Below are 21,219 nucleotides of genomic sequence, written 5' to 3'. Positions count from 1 at the left end.
AAACCTTTGTATTTTCCACACTGCGCCGCCTCTGAGCCTCGATTTGCTGTTCTCTTTCCTTCTAGTTGTAGAGTCTCTCTTCAGCCAGCCTTCCTGTGGTTCTGGGTGATGTCCGTTCAGTCTTTTAGTTGTATTTTTGAAATGGTTGTTTGCGGCAGCGGTCTCCGGTGTTTACCTACGCCGCCATCTTGGTCGACTCTGGAACTCCTTTTCTGAAATATAACTTCTTATTAACAATTACTTAAATATCATTAAAACTCACTCAGATTGCCAATACTCCTTGTGAATGTTCCTTTAAAATATTTATTGAAATACCTGAAGCTAAAAATAAATCTTCTCAGCCTCAGGTCCCATCTGACAGAAGAATCAGAAATGAGGAGGATTTTATCCCATAAGAACCATTAGGGCCACTGTGTTCTTGGTCGGAACTTCTTTTGTCTTAAGATACTACACTGTGACTATAAAAGAAAATTAAATCCTAAAAGCTAATAAGCACGAACGTGGCTTAATGTTTCAGATCGTGTTCTTTGCTGTCTTTTATGAGAGATTTATAGAAGATAAAATTCGACAGTTTGTGGATTTATGCTCTATGAGCAATGTAAGTACTTTCTGACTTTATCTTGCAACTGTTATTTTTCCCTTTTTAAAGGTCATGAATACATTAAGAGAGGCTTTAAAAGTGATTTGGTATAATTGGATTTTTAGTCTAATTTCCACTGGTTGTTAATTCCAGAGATAGTTGTAATGAGTTACAAGTTAATATTTTCTGTCTTCATTTTTTCATTTTTATTTGCAGTTTCTTAATTATGAATTCCTTATGCCACCAAATAGTTCACCCAGCTGAGAAAAGTTTTCATATATCAACCTTATTTCTTCCTTTCTTAGAAAATATCTTCAATCTCTTCTCCATCTACTTTTTAAAAATAACCTCACTATCCTTTATTACCTTATCTTCTTTATATATTTTCCAAGAATTCCGCCCTCATTATTTTGAAAGGAAGCAATTTTAAGAAAAGTTACTTTTCACTGCTTTGCAGATGAGTTGCTGATTGCTCCTTATTCTTTTCTTTTTATAGATATCAGTGTTTCTGTTATCCCACAAATGTTTTGGATATTACATTCATGGTAGATCAGTACACGGGCATGCAGATACTAACATGGAAGAAATGAATATGAATCTGAAAAGAGAAGCGGTAGGAATGTACTTTACATCTTTTTAAGTTGAAGGATAGGTTCACTTTTCTTAATCTAGGATTTGTAATAATATACTTTTATAATCCTCATTGATTACTTTGAAAGTTGCTAGGATACCAACTCATTACCCTGAACATTGATAAAGTAGCAACGAAAATAATTTTATGGCTGGGTCACATCATGAGTTTTGTAATATGTGATACCAACTAAAAGAAAAAAGTTGTGTGTTTTTTTGAAACAAGAGAAATTTCCATAATCTTGATCTTGATTTAAATCCTTTAACTTTTCAGGAAAACTTGTGTAGCCAGAGAGGTTTGGTGCCCAACACAGAGGGTCAGACTTTCCAGATTGCAATTTCTAGCCAGATGAGACAGCACTATGACAGAATTCATGAGACGCTAACCAGGGTTTGTATGCAATATAATTAAGATACATTTTGCCAGTATTTTATGTTTAAATACCAAGAATGTAAGACATTTGTATTTATTCTTGTCTCTTTTCACATTAGAAAAATGGCCCTGCTAGACTATTGAGTTCATCAGCAAGTACTTTTGAGCAGAGTATAAAGGCATATAATACTATGAATAAATTCCTTGGCTCATTCATCGATCATGTATGTATGTCAGCATTTATATTTAAGCTAGAATCAAAATGCAGTTTAAAAAGTTAACCAAGAATACCAGTTATTTCTTTAGCTAAGCAAGGTGGTGGATTTAGGATAGTCCCCTTCCCCCCCTTTTTTTTTGCTGTTAAACTTAATAATGTGGCTTAAGGATATAGATTTAGATTATGTAAAAGTAAAATGAAATTTTACATGTCTGTTAGCATATTGTCTATATGTCAATACTGGAATTTTGTTACCCAGCTACCAAAATCTTTTATATTATTCATTATAGAAATATGTTATGCTATGGCTGTATTCCTGAAAAACTTCTTAAAAATTAATTGTCAGTATATCTAGCCCTAATTACTACTAAGGGCATTTAAAAATTATTCCTAAAAGGAATTTTGTTATAAAGCCTAATGGAGTAAATTAAGTCTTTTTGAAGAACAGATTTTCTGTATGTACTATTCATTGTTTTCTTTTGATAAAAAAAAACTGGGAAACATTTATTTCAATGCTATTTGTTTAAATGACTGTGGCTTTTTTGTATTAGGTTCATAAGGACATGGACTACTTTATAAAAGATAAATTGCTTCTTGAAAAAATTCTTGGAATAGAATTCATGGAACCAATGGAAAAAAGCATCTTTTATAATGGTATCGTTCAACTGCCTTTGCAGAACTTGATTACTATTTTCAAAGTTTGAAAGAAAAAGTTGTCGTAGTTATTAATTTTTCTTTTGATTTTATAAATTTATATAAAGAAGAAACGGTTTCAGTTAACTTCATGGAATTATAGTAGTTTCTCATTTCTATTTTCTCATGTCATGTAGCTAGAAACAAATACATAAAACAGTTACTCTACAAGAAAGTAAAAAAGCTGAATTTCAAAAGCAGTGGCGCACATAGAAGAGATAGTAAAACAAATAAAATTCAGATTTTATTGGAATGTCCATTCAGTAGCAAACTTATGAAAGACTTGAAGAATAACATTTGTGACTGGTTTTAAACATTTAATTTTCATTTTATCCAAATTCTTAAAGATTGCAGATAATCTGTGATGGGAATAGTGACTAAACATATTTCTTAACATTAAAAAAATTACTGTCTGTGCCACTCTAATGCGACTGGTAAGCTCCTGTCTGGCTTGGTAAGAAGGGCTGTGAATAACCAGTGTCCTGGCCCAGCTGCACTCACCCGTGCCTCACTGAGTGTCACATGTCCCAGTCCCGGAACACACAGACCAGTGGTCTCTCCCTGGAGCAGCCTCTTTAGTAGACTAGGAAAGGTCGGCCTGTGAATGGGGAAGTGGAGAGATGCTGGAATAGATGTCCGCAGGCACAGCTTACACTGGGTACAGCAGGGAAAGCAGAAAATCCAACCACACAGGGTGAAGCCAGAGAAGTTTGAGCTGGGTCTTAAAAATAAGTTGCTATTGTCAAGCAGGAGGGACAAGGAAAGAGAGGCAAGGCATTTGTGCAGAGGGAGAAGGGCATTATGCACTGAAGAGCTTTATGAGTGAAGCCTCGTATGAAGTGGACACAGTGAGAGAGTCCTTGAGGGAGAGAGAGGCAGAGACCCAACTCCAAGGCTTTGTCTGATACCCTCAGAGTTTTACTCTAGCCTGCAGTTTCCAAAAAAGTTTTTTGTTGTTTTTTTTTTATTTTTGTCCCATAGGAGGTGTGCAGGATGCTCCTTGGAGATGTGAGAAGAAAATATTAAAATGTCTATTTGTATATTTGCAATTCCATTTTTAATTTATATATTTTTTAATGTATAATATATAGTAGTAATTAATAAAATCTGCCTACAGTGGGGTGCATGCTCAGCACTGTATTCTGATAGAGATACATGTTGAGAACAATTTGGAAACTACTGTGAAGGAAATGAACATGGATGTCATCAAAAAGTCCTAAACAGATCTGATTTGTAAATTGTGTACACACACACACACACACACACACACACACACACACGCCTTGTAGGGATATAACATAAAGGCCAGGGAACTTTCACAAACTGAATAGAGCCCTGTAACTAGCACCTGCACAAAGAAGAACATTGCCAGTACGCCAGGTCAGTGGTCTCTGAACCTCCCTGATGTTGTGTGCAGGATTCGCATGTGTGTACTTAACGGTTTCTCCTTTTGGTGAAAGGTCTGTAGCTTCCATCAGAATCTTAAAAGAGTGTTTACATCTCCAAAAGGAAAAACCTTTCCTTGTGAAGTGAGAAGAGGTTTCAGAGCAGAACCTGAGAGGACTATTTGAGACACAAATTATAGTCCTTGTTGGTTTTGTTTTGCTTTTTTAACTCTGCGATTCTTTAGCTTTTGTTAGAAAGGGATGTTCATTACTTGGTCTTTGAAAGGTATTGATGATAAACTTACACTACTTGCAATTACCAACCCTTGATGCAGATGTTAAAACTGAATTTTATGAGCAGAGTTCCTTGACTGATCTTTTTTGATTTCTAATTTATATCTTACAAATTGTTTTTTTTAATAGATGACGGTTATTCATTCAGCAGTGTTCTGTATTATGGAAATGAAGCCACTCTTCTTATTTATGATCTGCTGTTCTTCTGTGTTGTGGACTTGGCTTGCCAAAACTTTATTTTAGCAGCCTTCCTTACATATCTACAACAAGAGGTAAAGTTTTATGTTTTTTCTGGGTTTCTTTTTAAAAAGAAAGTGTTGGAAGTAGATGTGTTTATTTTCATAGCAGAAAATGATTTCAATCGGAATTTGTAAAGGTTTAGAATATGATTAACCCTACCCCCAAAATGAATAACATTTCAACCACTGTCATTCTATACTCTGTCGAGTCAATGAAATACTGGGGTCTTATGGAGGGCATAAGTTACTTGAGTAGATGTGAAAGGAATCCAGTAGGAAGACACTTACATTTTCCATATTCTAGGTGCCAGATGTGAGCAGTAATTAGAGTCCCATACACCCTCTGTACCAGATGCTAACATAATAAAAAGGCAAACACTAAAGATCTAGCCCAGGGCCAGTTTAATTTAGATATTATAATTGATTTGCATATTTAGTTTTCTTTATATATACATTTTTATAATTCTGAATTGTTTTATTTTTCCCCCCAGGTTTTTAAATTTATTCGTAATATAGTAGGACAGAAGAATTTGGCATCCAAAACATTGGTGGATCAAAGGTTTTTGATTTAATTTATTGAATAGATAACTTAAAAACTCAATATAATCATAGCCAAAAAAGGTCATGATTATCAGGTTAGTTTGCCATATTTTTTAATACAAATTATTATATTTTTATTTGTTTTTAAACTACAGATTTATTTTTATAATTTGTGGATACATAATTTGCTCTGAAAGTATATAATATGATATAATGGAAAATATTGTGTTACCATTATATGTAGTATTTAATTCACCCACTCATAGATTAGACAGCACTGTCAATGGGGCCAAAAAAATCCAAATGTTGCTTTCAGCGTAACACTTTTTAATGATTTCAAAACAGTGCCCATCATTTGTCTCTGGATTATTTTTAAGCTTGGATTTGCCTGCATTTTCTCACATTGAAAAAATTATTTGATTTCAAGTTCAAGCCTAGTTTTTAGTTTAGTATTTTCTTGTTTTACATATTTTATGATTAAATAAATGTTGAGAAACATTTTTAAGTTTACTTGGAAATTTAAATTGTATATTGCTGACTCAATTTACCTCATCTTAATTGCTCACCCTGCTTGGCAGTGGACTAATTGACTATTTGACTAATAGGCATGTCAAGACATGGTACATTACATATTCATTCCATTGTGTACCTGTATTATTAGGTCAATACACTCTTTTCATGAAATGTCATTTATCTTAATTAAGATATAATGGGTGATATTTTCCCCAATATAGTTTTTTAATACATTTTAAATTACTTAACATTTTAAAAGCACTACCAAAGTTTTGCTTTTCTAATATGTTTAACGATTGTAAATAATAAATAAACTGTATATTTGTCATGTTATGTTGACAAGGTGGTTTATTGAAAGCAAGCTTAGTCTTCATAAGACAGTAGGCTTGTGGGGCTATATTTTTAAATAAGGAAACACTATTAGGATCCAAAATATACTTAATGTAAATTCTGAGTTATGTAGCTAATAATTTTTTATTATATGATTTTTTTCATTAAACTTTTTAACAGTCTTTTTCATTTATACTATGTACTTGAAAGGTACCTTATATTTCAAGGATAATGGTGATTAATCCCCAAACCAACATTTCTTACTGCCTTCTATGTGAATGCTATGTAAATACTTACATGTAATGCTATGCAAATATTGTTTATATTTTTGAATTAAAAGTACAGAATAAAACATTTGGTGTTTCTATTTCCTGTTTAATTAATGTGTCTTTCATGAAATAGCATTTAGGGACGAATACAGCATATAGGGGCAGAGATCCCCAGCCATTGCCAAAGTTGCATCTTACACATTTCCCTGCATCTTGAGAATTGTTGAAGAGAAAGAGGGAGGGTTAGTAAGTCAAGTATTTGAAACTCCAGTATCTGAAGGGAGACATTACCAGAATCCCTTTATAAAAGCTGCAGAGATAAATAAATATATGAGCACAGAATTTTAAAAACCTACACAGAAGCATATGAAAGAAATTTAACTCTTATTCCACATATACAAAGTTAATATTAGTGTGAATGTTTTTAAATGGAAATTTCAAAAAAATAAGGTTAGTTGATTGACCTGCTGATAAATTAAAACGGAGAAAAGACACTTAAAAAAAATGATTCTGCACTAGTTTTGAACAGAATTAACTTTTCATTTTGGTTAGAATCAGAAAAATGTGTTCAGATTTTCATACACTGTTGACTCCTTTGCTCACATTGCCATAATTTAAATTTTATGGTCACATGACCACCTTCCCACTAGATTTGTAATCTTGTCTATCTATTTCTGTAGCACCAACTCACTGTACTTTGCATCTGTATCCCTAATTTTACTGATTACTAGAACCGTGGATACGTCTCTCTATCCTATATAATAAAGAGCTAATATGCTAATTAGACCAAACAGCAGAATGACCGCCAGATGACCATCCAAATGAAGCCGAGGCAGCCAGGGCTGCAAGGGCGAGCCCCTTGCACGAATTTCAGGCATCGGGCCTCTAATCATCCTATGATAAAACAAACTCTAGATTCACCTAGAGCAGTGGTTCTCAACCTTCCTAATGCTGTGACCCTTTAATACAGTTCCTCATGTTGTGGTGACCCCCAATTTCATTGTTACAAATTGAACATAATTAAACCATAGTGATTAATCACAAAAACAATATGTAATTACATATGTGTTTTCCGATGGTCTTAGGCGACCCCTGTGAAAGGGTCGTTCGACCCCCAAAGGGGTTGCGACCCACGAATTGAGAACCGCTATTCTAGAAGATAACATAGAATATATTTATGATGTTGTATAGGACAAGATTTCTTAAGATTCCCAAAAGACCAATTTTTTTTTTTTTTAATATATATTGATTTCAGAGAGGAAGGGAGAGGGAGAGAGAGATAGAAACATCAATGATGAGAGAGAATCATTGATTGGCTGCCTCCTGCATGCCCCCTCCTGGGGATCGAGCCCGCAACCCGGGCATGTGCCCTTGACCAGAATCAAACCTGGGACCCGTCAGTCTGCAGGCTGACACTCTATCCACTGAGCCAAACCAGCTAGGGCCAAAAGACCAATCTTAACAGAGAACATTAGTAAGTTGAAGTTTACATTCTACATTAAATTTACACTTATGTGTATTTCACATTAAATATAATTTTTCTATTTACATTGAAATTAGGAACTCTGTTCATCAAAATATACCATTATAAGAATAAAAAGATTAACCTCAATATAAGAAAGAAATATTTAAAAACATATCTGACAAAGCTCTTCCATTCAGAATAAATAATTCATATAATCAGGAAAAGATGACAAACTAAGAGAAAAATAGGCAAGAGACTGAAGATACATCTCTCAATACAGGGTTTCCAAGTGACAAATAAGTACATATAAGGGCTTAGTATGAGAATATAGCCTTTATATGATATGAGAATACAAAATAAAATAGATACCACTCACTACAAAACTACCAATACAGATAAAATTTTAAAAGTTAGAATACCAAGTATTGGTAGGATGTAGATGGAGCAAACGAACTTTCCTGGTACATTTATTGTCAAGTGAGGTGTTCGGTCTTGGTCTGTACACTTTCAACAGGGCTAGTTTGTAAATTCAAGACATGAAGTTCGTGCTGTTTGATGGAAGCCACGGTGACAGCAGATGGCAGTAGAGGGCGCACTAAGCTCTTCAGAAGGTTTTCCTGAGGGCGGTGAGCTCACAGGACCACAAAGCCCAGAGAACACCGTGCTCCCCCTCTCTCACTTCACTGCCTGTCACAGTGCTCACACTGTCCCTCCCCTCGCTCACCAGAGCACTGGGCCGCTCAGATGATGAACTGTACTGCTCCATATGTAGTGTGGAGGCTTTTCAGTTCAGATTTGGGAACTGAATGCTAAAAATAAAGATATACTTTCATCTATCTCCCAGGGACAGGGTCACAAAATAAGTCACGTCTCAGGGAAAAACAAAAAGAGCTGATTAATGATTATGGAATCCCCTTCCCTCATTTGAATGCAATATACATTTACAGGAAAACTTTTAAGAAAGCGAACCATTACCCAGAGTAGTAATGCCTCTTTTGCAAATACAATCTCCTCAAATGGAACTCTTTGTGACAGTTTTCTTATATCAGGTGATACACATTACATCATATATGACCTATTATGTTATATATTTACTTATTTTTAAATATATTTTATTTTTTACAGAGAGGAAGGAGAGGGATAGAGAGAAACATCGATGAGAGAGAAACATCGATCAGCTGCCTCCTGCACACCTCCTACTGGGGATGTGCCCAAAACCAAGGTATATGCCCTTGACCGGAATTGAACCTGGGACCTCTTGGTCCACAGGCCGACGCTCTATCCACTGAGCCAAACCGGTTAGGGCTGTTATATATTTACTTTAATGTGGCCACTTTAAACCTCGCCAAAGGCAGTATGGTTTCAAAGACCAGAAAGCGCACTTTCTTCTCTTCGGTTCTCTGTTTTATTCTAAATGAGTCTACCATATTAAGCAAGACTACCAGAGATGTTTTTCACATGTATAAGTTTGTATTAATATGTGTTTTTTACTCCTATTTTTGTTTATAATATTTGTATACTTCTAACTGCTATTATGCTATTACTTTTCTAATCTACATCTCTTATATTTATTTTTTTACTTGATGGAAGCAGAAAACGAGAAAAACAATCATACAAAGTCTTGACCTGAGAGCTCTGGACAAGCCCGTTACTGGGTCTGGTCTCTGTCAGTTTCCCTTACCTTGTACCTGTCTCTTCTCCTTTGGGAGAGAATGGTGAGATGCACATCTAGGGGGCCAAGTTGTTTGGCATCGATGCTTACTCAGACAACTTTCTAGTAACCATCTGAACTTACAGTCAGCTTTTCTAATACACACCTTCCCATTATAAATCGACTGTTTTGTTTTGACCAATGACAGCAAAGATAAACACGGTTTTTCACCAAAGAATTACTTCATCCCCTTCATCCCCATCCGATTACTTTGGACACTTAGGCACAACCATGTCAGAGAAAAGAAAGCTACTGGTAGCTGGTGGCGCCGCTTATAAATTCTCATCATTAAGGGGGAAACCAGGTGTGTTTCGCTCATTCTTATCCCAATTGCAACAGGAACATAACAGTAAATGAAGGAATTAATGAACCGGCGTTCTGGCTGGGCTTATTGACTATTATAACGAGGAGCCCCTGGGTGAGATCTCATAATGCCATTACTGCTTACTTCGATGGAGCAGAATCAATTTACAAATATTTATCCGGTGCTTACAAATGCTGGGTACTAGATGCTAGAGATACAGAAGCCTCTAATTGGATGGAGCTTATGGTTGGACAGAAAAGACAGAACACATATCGTAAGTACTGTACTAGTTTCTTATGGCTTCTGTGAAAAATTACCACAACTTAGTGGCTTAAAACAACACAAATGCATCCGCTTACAGTTCTGGAGATCAGAAGTCTGGGTCTCACTGGGCTGGAACAACGTTGTCAGCAGGGCTGTGTCCACCCAGCGGCTCCGAGGGAGACCTTTCTGGCCTTTTCTGGCTTCTAGAAGCTAACCGCTTTCCTTGGTGCAGGGCCTCTGCCTGTTTTTCAAGGCCAGCAGCACAGCACCTTCAGATTTCTTTCTGACTCTGCCTTTCCTGTCTCCCTCTTTCGCTTATAAAGACGCCTGTGATTGCATTGGGCCCACCAGGCAATCTTCATCTCAAGATCCTTAACTTGATCACACCTGCAAAGTCTCTTTTAACAGGTAATAAATTCACAGGTTCTGGGGATTAGGATATAGATATGGCAGGAGGTGGGGGTGGGGGTTAGGGGTGGAGGGAGGGCATTATTCTAACCACCACCAGCACCAATAAGCAAATCTGCAGGGCACAGAGCACAACACCTAAAACAGTTTGGTAGCCTGGAATGGTCTACGGAAGAGGAATTTTAGCAGCTGGGAGGGACAGGTGGGAATGAGGGTGAAGACGCTCCGATGGCAGGAACAGGTGTGCCAAGTCCCTGAGGCGGGAGCTATTTTGTTTACAGAGGCTCTACATTGGTCATGGGACAGAACTGACCAACAGGAGAGAAAGACTTTCCTTAAAGCAAAGGATATCGTGTCAAAGCAAGAAAAAACTAAGTGCTTGATTCCATCGACTTTGTCTTTTTTATCTTCCCCATTGCAGCAACCTAAGAAGATGGTGTTTTGCTTTAGCTAAATGTGCTTCTGCCACTGAACGTTTCTCATTTTCCGGAGCCTTTCTCAAAGCCGTCGTCACACAGAGTTTCAAAGGATCATTACCCAGAAAGGGAGAGACCAAGCTCAGGACACAACGCCGGAGCCAGTGCCCTCGTCCCACTGGGAAAAGCCTGCTGCTTGCCGGGGGTCAGCTGCTATTCTGATCAGGGTTTCACGTTGGCGGTTTCTTTTGCATCCACTCTAGTTGTGAGGAGCTGAGGGACAGAACCAACACAGCAGGAAAAAGCAGTTGTTAGCAGACCGGGGTATTTTAAGAAATAGTTTTAAAATGACTGAAATTTTCACAAGCCAGCTCTGATTGGAAATAATCATCGCCAGAGTTTATGTGGCACTTTGATTCCCAATATTTTAATTATTATTTGAGTGTCGCTACAATGGATGCTTTTCAGCTGCCTTGTTTTCGAAGAGCACAGCAATGCCAGCTGCCAGGGAGACATTTTCAATGATACGTACTAGGCCACTTAAGCTCTAAACCCAGAGGGTAAAGAGTTATAAGATAGATTTTAGGCACCAGAGTATCTAACCTGCCAAACCAGAACTCCAAACCCATTTCATTTATTCTGTCCACTTTCCTTGGTTCTTCTAAAGCTGCAAGAAGAGCCCTCATTTAGTCCTTTTTGCTTGTTTGTTTTTTGTTTGTTTTCTGTAAGCCTAGGATATAGAGGCAGAGTAGAATTGTAGATAAGAGCAAAAGCTTTGAATTCTGAGAGACCTGGATCTGAACTCCCCACTTCTCTGTCCTTAGTGTGTGATCGTAAGCAGACTCTTCCACCTCGATGGGCCTGTTCTTCGTCTGTAAAACTGAATAAACATCTGCCTCAAGAGGGTCATTGTAAGAATTGAAGGAGAGAATAGAGTTGTGAGCACGGTGCCTAAAATAGGAAGTGCACAGTAAGTATAGTACATCATTGTAACTGAATTATTATTTTGACAACCACAAAGCCAGTTAATGGGACATGCTTGCATGTGAAGGCTTCTGTGGTACCCGAGGTAAGTGTAGATATGGCAAGCCAGAGGAGATCTGGCCCAACAGCAATGCTCCAGGAAAGAGTAAAAGCTTCAGCTGACAAACAAGCTCACTATGAACAACACAGGATGAGGCTGTTAATGAAATGTAAGGCCCATTCATTGAGTGTCCAAAATAAAGGAGAAAATGGCTCTACTATGTGCTGTTCACATCTTACCCATCTTTAATAATAAAAGCATAATATGCTAATTAGACTGGACAGCCAAACAACCTTCCAGACGTCATTCTGGACGTAGTTCCTGAGGAAACCATGGCAGCAGGAGCCGAGCCAGAGGCGGTTAGGGGCGATCAGGCAGGCAGGTGAGTGGTTAGGGGCGATCAGGCAGGCAGGCAGAGTGGTTAGGGGCGATCAGACAGGCAGGTGAGTGGTTAGAGGTGATCAGACAGGCAGGCGAGCAGTTGGGGGTGATTAGGCAGGCAGAGGGATTAGGGGCGATTGGGCAGGCAGACAGAGTGGTTAGAGGCGATTGGGCAGGCAGGCAGGTGAGCAGTTAGGATCCAGCAGTCCTGAATTGCGAGAGGGTGCAGGCCGGGCTGAGGGACACCCCCCCATACATACCCTTGCATGAATTTCGTGCACCGGGCCTCTAGTGGTATAATGTCTAGTTCTGAATGTACTGATTCTACGGGGCCTTCCTAAATCAGGTTTTATTTGAAGAGTAGTGATTAGGATGGGAAGGATCTAGAAATGCCCTGGGAGGAATAATAGAAGGACTAAAAAAAAAAAAAAAAAATTAACCAGAACCAAGATGGCTTTCTTCACATACTTGTCCCATGAAAGATGGGAGTTAACATTCATATAGCTCATGGGGCGAGGGTTGGAGGGTCAGCTTTTCTGGTCAGATCTGGAATGAGTTGCCTGGAGCCCTCCTCTTGAGACAGCCCCTGAATGGGAGTCACCGAGCCCAGTTGGAGAGCCGCCGACTTGGAGCAAGAAGAGAAGGGGGAGGATTACTTGCCATACTCCATCGACAAGAGAGCTGCTTACACAAAATCAGACTGGCATTTTCACTGGGGACTTTTTTAAAGCCGTTTTGAAACTCTAATCCTTTCGGAAGCCTCGCCCAGTCCTATGCAGCACTAATATCTTTCCCAGCCCGGTTCTGACTGCTGCCTGACGCTTACAGTGTCTGCGCTTGCACACTGGCAGCCACAGTGCCATTCGCGTGAAGATCGCCGGCCGAGAGCTGAGGCTAATCTCTCTTTCCCAGCCCATGCACACTGGTTCTCATCCCCTGAGGATGGGTGTGTGCACATCTGCTGGACTCCTACCACTGAGGTAACTGCATTTACCACAATCACCATGAGACTCTCATGTGATCTTTAAACTACAGCTGTTTAATAAAAATTGCCCTAGATATGTAACATGTACGCTTAAAAAAAATTGAATCAATTGAACTTTTTCTCCTAATTAAATCCATTGAGTCTGCTTATTTCAACACTGTCCAGGCCTTAATCCCAAATCCAATAAAAGCAGTTTGGTTTGGTTATTATATCTGAAAGACCTGCCCGGTCCACGTGGTTCAGTGGTTGAGCGCTGACCTATGAACCAGGAGGTCCAAGGTTTGATTCCTGGTCAGGGCACATGCCAGGGTTGTGGGCTCGATCCCCACTGGGGTGGGGGTGGGGGGGTAGGGGAGGGCGTGCAGGAGGCAGCTAGTCAATGATTCTCTCTCATCATTGATGTTTCTATCTCTCTCTCCCTCCCTCTCTGAAATCAATAAAATTTTTTAAAAAGAAAAATAAAAGAGAAGGAAAGACCTACTCACATGATAAAGAAAGACAATAGGATCAAGGAAATGAGAGCAGGAGATAGGACAATCGGTGACATATCAGTGGCTACTGTTAAAAACAAAAATAAAAATCTCAGTGATGTAACACAGTATAAGTTTATTTCTCACTCCAAGTTCAATGCTGTGGATATTTATGACTGGTGTGTGGGCAGTCCTCTCATGACTTGGCCTCAGGGTCCTCTTGATTCTTAAGCAGAAGTGAATTACCATGTTTTCAAATGCACCAAAAAAAAATGTTTATCACTTTAATCATAAGGCTCAATTCAAAACATTATTTTTAAAACACTGTATTGCAAATAATGAAATAAAATGTATTTGAGGCAGCTCAGCATCTATAATAATAAAAGTGTAATATGCAAATTAGACCAGATAGCCAAACGACTTTCCGAACATCATTCCAGACGAAGCTGTGGTGGCGGGGCTGAGGCAGAGGCGGTTAGGGGTGATCAGGCAGGCAGGTGAGCAGTTGGGGCAATCAGGCAGGCGGAGTGGTTAGGGGCAATCAGGGACTGCCCCCACCCCTGCACAAATTTCATGCACCAGGCCTCTAGTTATTATATAAATGTTTCCATTACAGGCTTTTCAAAAAAAAATCTTTTTCACATTCTTACCCCAAAAAAGAATTTTAAACCAGCTAGACACATTCCCACTGAACCACAGAATAATTGGAATTCTGACAGGAAGATAACCATAAAGAAAATCTTTAAAAAAGAGCACCATTCTGCTTTATTTAAACTCCACAAAGCAGGTGAGCGTTTTATGGGTCAAGAGTTTCTATAGAGAGTTATGCAATGGCTCAGCTTAGAATAGGTCTCTCCTTTGTTCTGCTTGCGCACCATGCACATGTCATTTGGTGACATCCTGCAAAGGAAAGGTTATTCTACATCATGTATCAGAGAAAGCTTTGATGATTCATAAAGTTAAAGCCTTGGGTTCCTCGCAGGAGAGACTTTGCAGCGGTCGTGTTGAAAGGCGAATGGCTGTGTAATAACTTGCCCCTGGTAGAACCTTCCACCCCAGCTGGCTTTTTGCAGGAAGGACCAAGCCCCAAGCCAACTTTGATTAGAGAGCTTTTAAATAGCACAAAGAAGACAAAGACATGTTCAACCCACAGAAAAGAAACTGATGAGTGCCAGTAAATTCACATGCTCTAGGAAGTATGAGGATTGTTCCGGCAAACGTTTCCTGGTGAGGAAATCTACCTCAGGCTTGTGTCCCTCATGGGCTGTCGTATACCAATGAGTGGTCCATGCCACTGAGGTATGTCTGCTAAGATAAATTTTGCCTCTGGAAATAAAAATTGCCTGGCTGGCATAGCTCAGTGGTTGAGCATCGGCCTATGAACCGGGGGCCATGATTCGATTCCCTGTCAGGGTACATGCCCGGGTTGTGGGCTCGACCCCCGATGTGGGTTGTGTAGGAGGCAGCCAATCAATGGTTCTCTTTCATCATTGATGTTTCTATCTCTCTCTTCCTCTCTGAAATCAATAAAAATATTTTTTTTAAAGAAAAAAATTTGCATTAGAAAATGTGGTGTAAACCTGACTTCAAATTATACTACAGAGCTATGATAATCACAAGGCTCTGACAAGAACCATGAAAAGATCCTCCATGATCTTTTCAGTTGGCTTCCTGAAGGTGTGTACAATGTCTGTCCCAAGCCTGGCAAATAGTAAGTTGCTGTCATCACCATCATTATTGTCCTCATCAGTGCATTCGACAAGAGGGGAGCACAGGAGTGGCTGAGCAGAGGTGCTCTTTTAGGAAGATCTGTCCAGGTACAGAATGCAGTCTGGGATGCTGAGGGTAATATTGTGAAACAGGGGCATAAAAAAGGATGCTTTGGAACAGATGGGCGCTCTTTTTGTTTGATAATTTCTTTCTTTTATTCCTTCCTTATTCAACTTACTGGGGTGGTGACAACAGACCGAGGAGGTAGGCAAAGTCAGGAAAGGCTTTCTGAAACATGCCCTAAAGAATGGCCTAAAATGAGTCTTGACAATGAATTAGGAGTTAGCCAGGGCAGTGGGAAGGGAAAGGAATGCAAGGCTAAAAGTATCCCGGGGAAGGCGAGTGCAGCCTCCGCTAGGAAGCTGGGTAGTGTGGTGGGGATGTAGGGTGAGGGAGAGATGGGCCTGTGGAGACTGGCCAGGAGGCTCCTCCCAGCAAGGGCCTGCCCCCTGCGGGAAACCTCACCTCGTACCCTGCAGGTGGCAGGAGACGCCAAGCAGGCCGGTGGCAGACCCAGACTGGCTTGAGGAGACGATCACTCTGGAAACTGACAGGGGACAAGGCTGTGGAGCGACCCGAAAATCAGTGACTAGGGGTGTTGGTGGTTAACTTAATGTGCCAACCTGTCTGCCCAGATATGTGGTTAAACATTATCTTGGGTGTGTGTCTGTGAGGGTGTTTCTGAATGAGGTGAGCATTGGAATCAGTAGGCTCAGTAAAGCAGCCTTCAATCCACGGAAAGCCTGGCTGGAATAAAAGGCTGGAAGACTTCCCTCTCCGCCCATCTTTGAGCTGGAACATGGGTCTTCTCTTGCCTTTGGACTGGGACTTGGACAGCAACTTATGTCATTGGCTCTCCTGGTGCTTACGCCTTGGGACTCGAACTGGGGCTATACCCCCAACTCTCCTGGGTCTTGACTTCTCAGTCTATACAGGCACGTGAGCCAATTCCTCACAATAAAACAGAACACACACCCTCTTGGTTCTGTTTCCTTGTAGAACCCTGACTAATAAACTGGGATAACCTATAACCCGTAGTCCTCACTGGTCTGCTTCCAGGCTTCCCTCCTTTCCACTTACCCTTGATATTTCTAGCCAAGTTCTCTTTCTAACATACACTGAGTGGCCAGATTATTATGACCACCCCATCAGTACTTCATTGACACTTCCAAAAATACTGAATATTGAAAACTTCCTAAGCAAATAGTCTCAAGGTTTTATTATTATTACTATTTGCATAACTAATTCACTTTATTGTACTGATGGGGTGGTCATCATAATCTGGCCACTCAGTGTATATCTAGCAGGCCAGGTCCTCCCTTGATATTCTTCTCCAGTTCCCAGTTACCTATAATTCCTAATTCATAGCCTGGAATAGGACAACTCTTCCCTCTCCCCGTGCCCCTCTCCTGGGAGGTGAGTGGGATTGAGACAGAGGCCAGCAGATGTGCTGAGAATAGGGCCGAGCCGAATGGCCAGAGGTTTTGCTCTGGTTGACGGCCTGGCTGGCTGCTGGGTGATGTGGAGACCGTCCTTCATAATCTGCCCCCAGAACCTGCCTACTGGTTCAGCCTCCCTGCCTCTTCCCCCCTCACCACCCTAAACTCACCGTGGTCTTTCATGCATCGGTGGCATCATCAGGAGTGTCCCTCCCCCTTTCTCTCCCTTGCTGGCTAACTGCTAGTTAGCATTTGAGCTCCATCTCAAGTGTCACCTCCTTGGTAAATCCACCCCTGATTCCCCAAAGCTTCGCAACCTGAGCCTCATTCCATTTTGTACCTGTCTCCATTGTGGCAGGTATTACAGCTCGTCATAGTGACTCATGTAGTGTCTATTTCCACCAATTCACAGAGTGTTTCTCAAGGGTACAGACCATGAAAGTTTCAGTTTGGGATTCCAAGAGCTTAGAGCAGGGGTCCTCAAACTTTTTAAACAGGGGGCCAGTTCACTGTCCCTCAGACCGTTGGAGGGCCAGACTATAGTTTAAAAAAAAAACTATGAACAATTTCCTATGCAAACTGCACATATCTTATTTTGAAGTAAAAAAACAAATGTTTTCGGCGGGCCGCATGTGGCCCGTGGGCCGTAGTTTGAGGACCCCTGGCTTAGAGTTTAGTAGGGACTCAAGTCCCTAAGTGTTGAAATGCTAGGCATGGACAGATATGTGAACACATGATACATGAATGGAAGAGACAGAGTGGGCAGGACTGAGGATGCTGACCCCACTTATGACAGCTCATTCTGCTCTTTAAAAAATTTTTTGTTGTTGTTGATTTAAAGAGGAAGGGAGTGGGAGAGAGAGATAGAAACATCAGTGATGAGAGAGAATCATTGATCAACTGCCTCCTGCACACCTGCCACTGGGGGTCAAGCCCGCAACCGAACCCTGACCTCCTGGTTCATAGGTCGATGCTCAACCACTGAGCCACACACTGGCCTTTAAATGTCCTGTTACATGAACTTCATGATTTTCTTTCCCAGGAACATTATACACTGCATTCCAGAAACAGTCAATAATCAACCATGAGATTGTTTCTATATTTTTAAAATTCTTGTCAAATTTTACCCAGTGTCTATTTGGGCTTGAGGAACCTGGGCTGATTTCTGGGACGGCTCTTCTCCCTCCCTTATTATGATTTTGTACTGGAGAAATTTCAGGAACTCATTCTGATGCTTTTCAGACTTTCCTTCATAGCATTGTTTAATGTAAAGCTAGCATTTTAGAAAGGACAGAATTTCTGGAAAAATGAGTTATAATTAAATCCTTTTCAGCGTTTTAAAACTCAAGCTCTCTAACTTGTGGAAAGGCTTTAGAGAGGAATTACACTTGTTAAGAAAAGTTGGAAACTTATGAGATCAAGAAGGGGGCAAACTTATTGTGGCAACTGACTACTGTAGGGCCTGGTGAGCCTCAGATCATCCGTCCCATAAGATGAGAGGAGAAAAAGCCCAAGTATAGGATCTTCAGAATAAAACCCCAGCAGGCGCAGCAGAGGTTGGTTTAACTGTTCTTAAAGCAACATCGAGACTGAAAAATGCCTTCAACCTTCCTAGCACATCAAGTAGTTGCCTCAATGTTTTGCTGCTGAGCAAGTGGGGAAATGAGTCTTTTCACTGTGGCCAAAGGCTTGCCATTTACCTTCTGACTCACCCTGTGTCTTCGTCCTAGGAGCTTGGTATGCAGAAGAACATGGAAACTCCACTCCCTCGTTTATAGGTAAGCCCTGTCCGTACGAAGTCGGGCTGCTTCAGGGTGAGTTTTGTGTGACGGTTCAATTCCAAGTATATTTTCTAGGGCCCTTGATATTTGGGGTAAGGAATGATTTTTCATCTTTAACGTTTTGTGTTTTTTTTTAAATTTTTACTTTCTGTTAATCCTCACCTGAGGATATTTTTCCATTGACTTTAAGGGAGAGTGGGAGAGAGGGGGAAGACAGAAACATCGATTGGTTGTCTCCTGCACGAGCCCAGACCAGGGCCTGGGCCGAGGAGGAGCCTGCAACTGAGGTACTTGCCCTTGACTGGAATCAAACCTGGGACCCTTTGGTCTGCAGGCCGATGCTCTATCCACTGAGCAAAACTGGCTGGGGCTCATTTTTAACTTTTTAAGAGATGTAGACACAATGTTATACATTAACAACAGCAACAACCACGGACATATTCCCCTTCTTGTTCTGCACTGTGAGCCGATGTACATACATACCAGCACCGAGACTCTGGACAAGTAATTACTATTTCTGAGCTTCATTGTCCTCATCTGTAAAACAGGAGCAATATCGGCCACACTAGATTCTGCAGGAGATAAATGAGTGAATATATGAATAAATATATAGCTTAGTGCAATGTCTAATACATACTCATTGTTCAGTAAACAGTAGCTGTTGTGGTGGTGGTCGAAGTTGACCATATATTTTTTTTTTAATGTATGTCTTTATTGATTTCAGAGAGGAAGGAAGAGGGAGAGAGAGAGAGAAACATCAATGATATGAGAGAATCATTGATTGGCTGCCTTCTGCATGTCCCCTACGGGATCAAGCCCGCAACCCGAGCATGTGCCCATGGCCGGAATCGAACCTGGGACCCTTCAGTCCACAGGCGGATGCTCTATCCACTGAGCCAAACCAGCTAGGGCCGAAGTTGACCATATTATTAATGATGTGATGGGAAGAACATTGGCCTGGAAATCAGAAAATTGAATTTTTAAAAAAGTTAATGACATAACCTGTCAGTACACCTATGTTACTTCCTTAATGTATTTTGAGCTATCTTAAAATGAGGAGTTTGGTGCAGACAACTTTCCAACTTTAGGATTTAAGGCTCTGACTAAACTGAGCAGCAGAGGGAAGTGCTCCCAGCCCCAACCCTGAAGTCCCGGCCCCTTTCCTGAAATATTCCTCAAACACAAATGAGTATCTCTCTCTCTCTCTCTCTCTCTCTCTCTCTCTCTCAGGTGGCCGGCTCTGTGTGGGCCCAGAACAGCTCTGCAGAACTGAAGAGGAAAAGACTTTTGTGGGTAATGATTTTCAAATCCAGGGACATAATGTCTCCAAACCTATTTTTAGTGCTAGAGGGTACAAAGGTAACATTTAGACTGATCTCCAAGAGATACTGTTCCATTGTGAGTGAGAACTGGAAGATCAATGCCTAGTCCCATCTGGAGGGAAGTTAACCATTTTAACTTGGAAACAAAGACGTTTTTACCTGGGGAAAGAAAATTCTCCAGGCTAATGCCAGTTAATCACAGGCCGCCGTAACAGCACAATAATTATCCCTTGCATGTGTATGGCTTGCTGCCTCTACAACGCCCTTGGTTGTACATTGTGCCATGTCACCCCTACAACCATGTACAGGCATGCAGGGCAGCTGTGAACATTCCTATTGCCGAAATAAGGAAGCTGAGATCCACGGAGGTGGTGTGACTTGCCTCAGACGACACGGCTCCTGAGGGCATGTGCCAGGCCAGAGAGCACCGTGCCTGACTGGCATGGCGGGGCACCTCGCAACCTCCTTACATATGAGCAGGTAACTCTGTCTTTCCCCACTGCTTTCTTTGGGGATCTGGCAAAACATTTCAGGATCTCCATCAGATCATTAAACGGAGAAAAGTTCTCAAAGAAGGATGTACCAGGACAGCTTCTAGGCATGCCTGCCAAGTAAGGGTAAGAGTAAGGGGAGGGGAGGCTCTACGCTCATTCTCTATCAAGAGATCCTATTCATTGATCATTCTTGTCAATAAACACGTTGAAAAGGGCTGTAACACTATATACATTCCAATATGCACAAAAATTGCCCAGGAGGGTCACACTTATCTCAAAAGTACAGTCATTTGGGACATTTTTATAGGGAAATTTCTCTGCTTGGTATAAAGGAAAACCAAAGCATTTTATTAGCTGAATCGATCAAACACAGCAAGAACACAATTGGGTTCATAAATCAGGAGGAAGCTCATTCTTGGCCTGTTCGTAGTTTTGCTTAGTCAGTTCTGATGGCAGATAACGGCAAAGGACAGGCCTTTCTCAGATTTTCCTTGTTTGGGCTTGAATGAGAAAGGAGCTCCTGGTGGCTTCCCGCTTGCGCATTCCCGCACATGTCCTCTTCATCCAGGACCCTGAGGCGGAGAATGTGAGCTAAGAGGTCCTGGGGGTGTTGGGTGGGCAGCTGTGAACATTCCTATTGCCGAAATAAGGAAGCTGAGGCAAACCTTTGTAAGGTTTGGTTCAGATGGAAGGAACAGGGGAGGCAGGCAGGCCCATCACACACAGTGGTCTTTGGTCCCAGTTCAGTGTCAGCAGGAGTGCCCGGTTTGGGGTGCGGTGAAGAGGGAACCTTTATTCAGTGCAAACAGTTTCAACTGTGATCCAGCGTGGCTGTGGAACAGCTCAAGGATGACAGCTCCATTATGAAGCCGCACAGCTTGGCTGTGAGGCAGCCCTGGGGCCAGGTGGCCGGGGGCCAGGT

At 40.9% G+C, this 21,219-nt stretch overlaps 1 protein-coding gene and 1 long non-coding RNA gene across 3 annotated transcripts in view; one reads left to right on the top strand and one right to left on the bottom strand.

The window, feature by feature from the left end:
• The window catches only part of TMEM67 (transmembrane protein 67), a 39,960-nt gene extending 33,861 nt beyond the window's left edge, over positions 1 to 6,099 (top strand). Inside the window, exons 22-28 of the mRNA XM_070392267.1 lie at positions 518 to 598; positions 1,077 to 1,193; positions 1,485 to 1,601; positions 1,703 to 1,807; positions 2,352 to 2,454; positions 4,302 to 4,444; positions 4,903 to 6,099. Of these exons, the coding sequence (XP_070248368.1) occupies positions 518 to 598; positions 1,077 to 1,193; positions 1,485 to 1,601; positions 1,703 to 1,807; positions 2,352 to 2,454; positions 4,302 to 4,444; positions 4,903 to 4,983 (747 nt within the window). The 3' untranslated portion in view covers positions 4,984 to 6,099. The remainder of the gene's footprint in view (positions 1 to 517; positions 599 to 1,076; positions 1,194 to 1,484; positions 1,602 to 1,702; positions 1,808 to 2,351; positions 2,455 to 4,301; positions 4,445 to 4,902) is intronic.
• The window catches only part of LOC138993157 (uncharacterized), a 73,872-nt gene that overhangs the window by 29,875 nt on the left and 22,778 nt on the right, over positions 1 to 21,219 (bottom strand). The window contains exons 2-3 of one of the 2 annotated variants that reach the window (XR_011468237.1): positions 18,965 to 19,053; positions 8,668 to 10,904 (exon numbers count right to left, since the gene is read on the bottom strand). This is a non-coding gene — a long non-coding RNA (uncharacterized lncRNA). Of the gene's footprint in view, positions 1 to 8,667; positions 10,905 to 18,964; positions 19,054 to 21,219 lie in introns of those variants that run through there. The other variant, XR_011468238.1, reaches the window with a different exon arrangement.

This window comes from Myotis yumanensis, unplaced genomic scaffold (genome assembly GCF_028538775.1).
Source record: "Myotis yumanensis isolate MYYU_CA2020_CCGP unplaced genomic scaffold, mMyoYum1.0.hap1 SCAF_15, whole genome shotgun sequence".
NCBI classification, from domain to species: domain Eukaryota; kingdom Metazoa; phylum Chordata; class Mammalia; order Chiroptera; family Vespertilionidae; genus Myotis; species Myotis yumanensis.
This window is presented reverse-complemented; position numbering and strand designations above follow the sequence as displayed.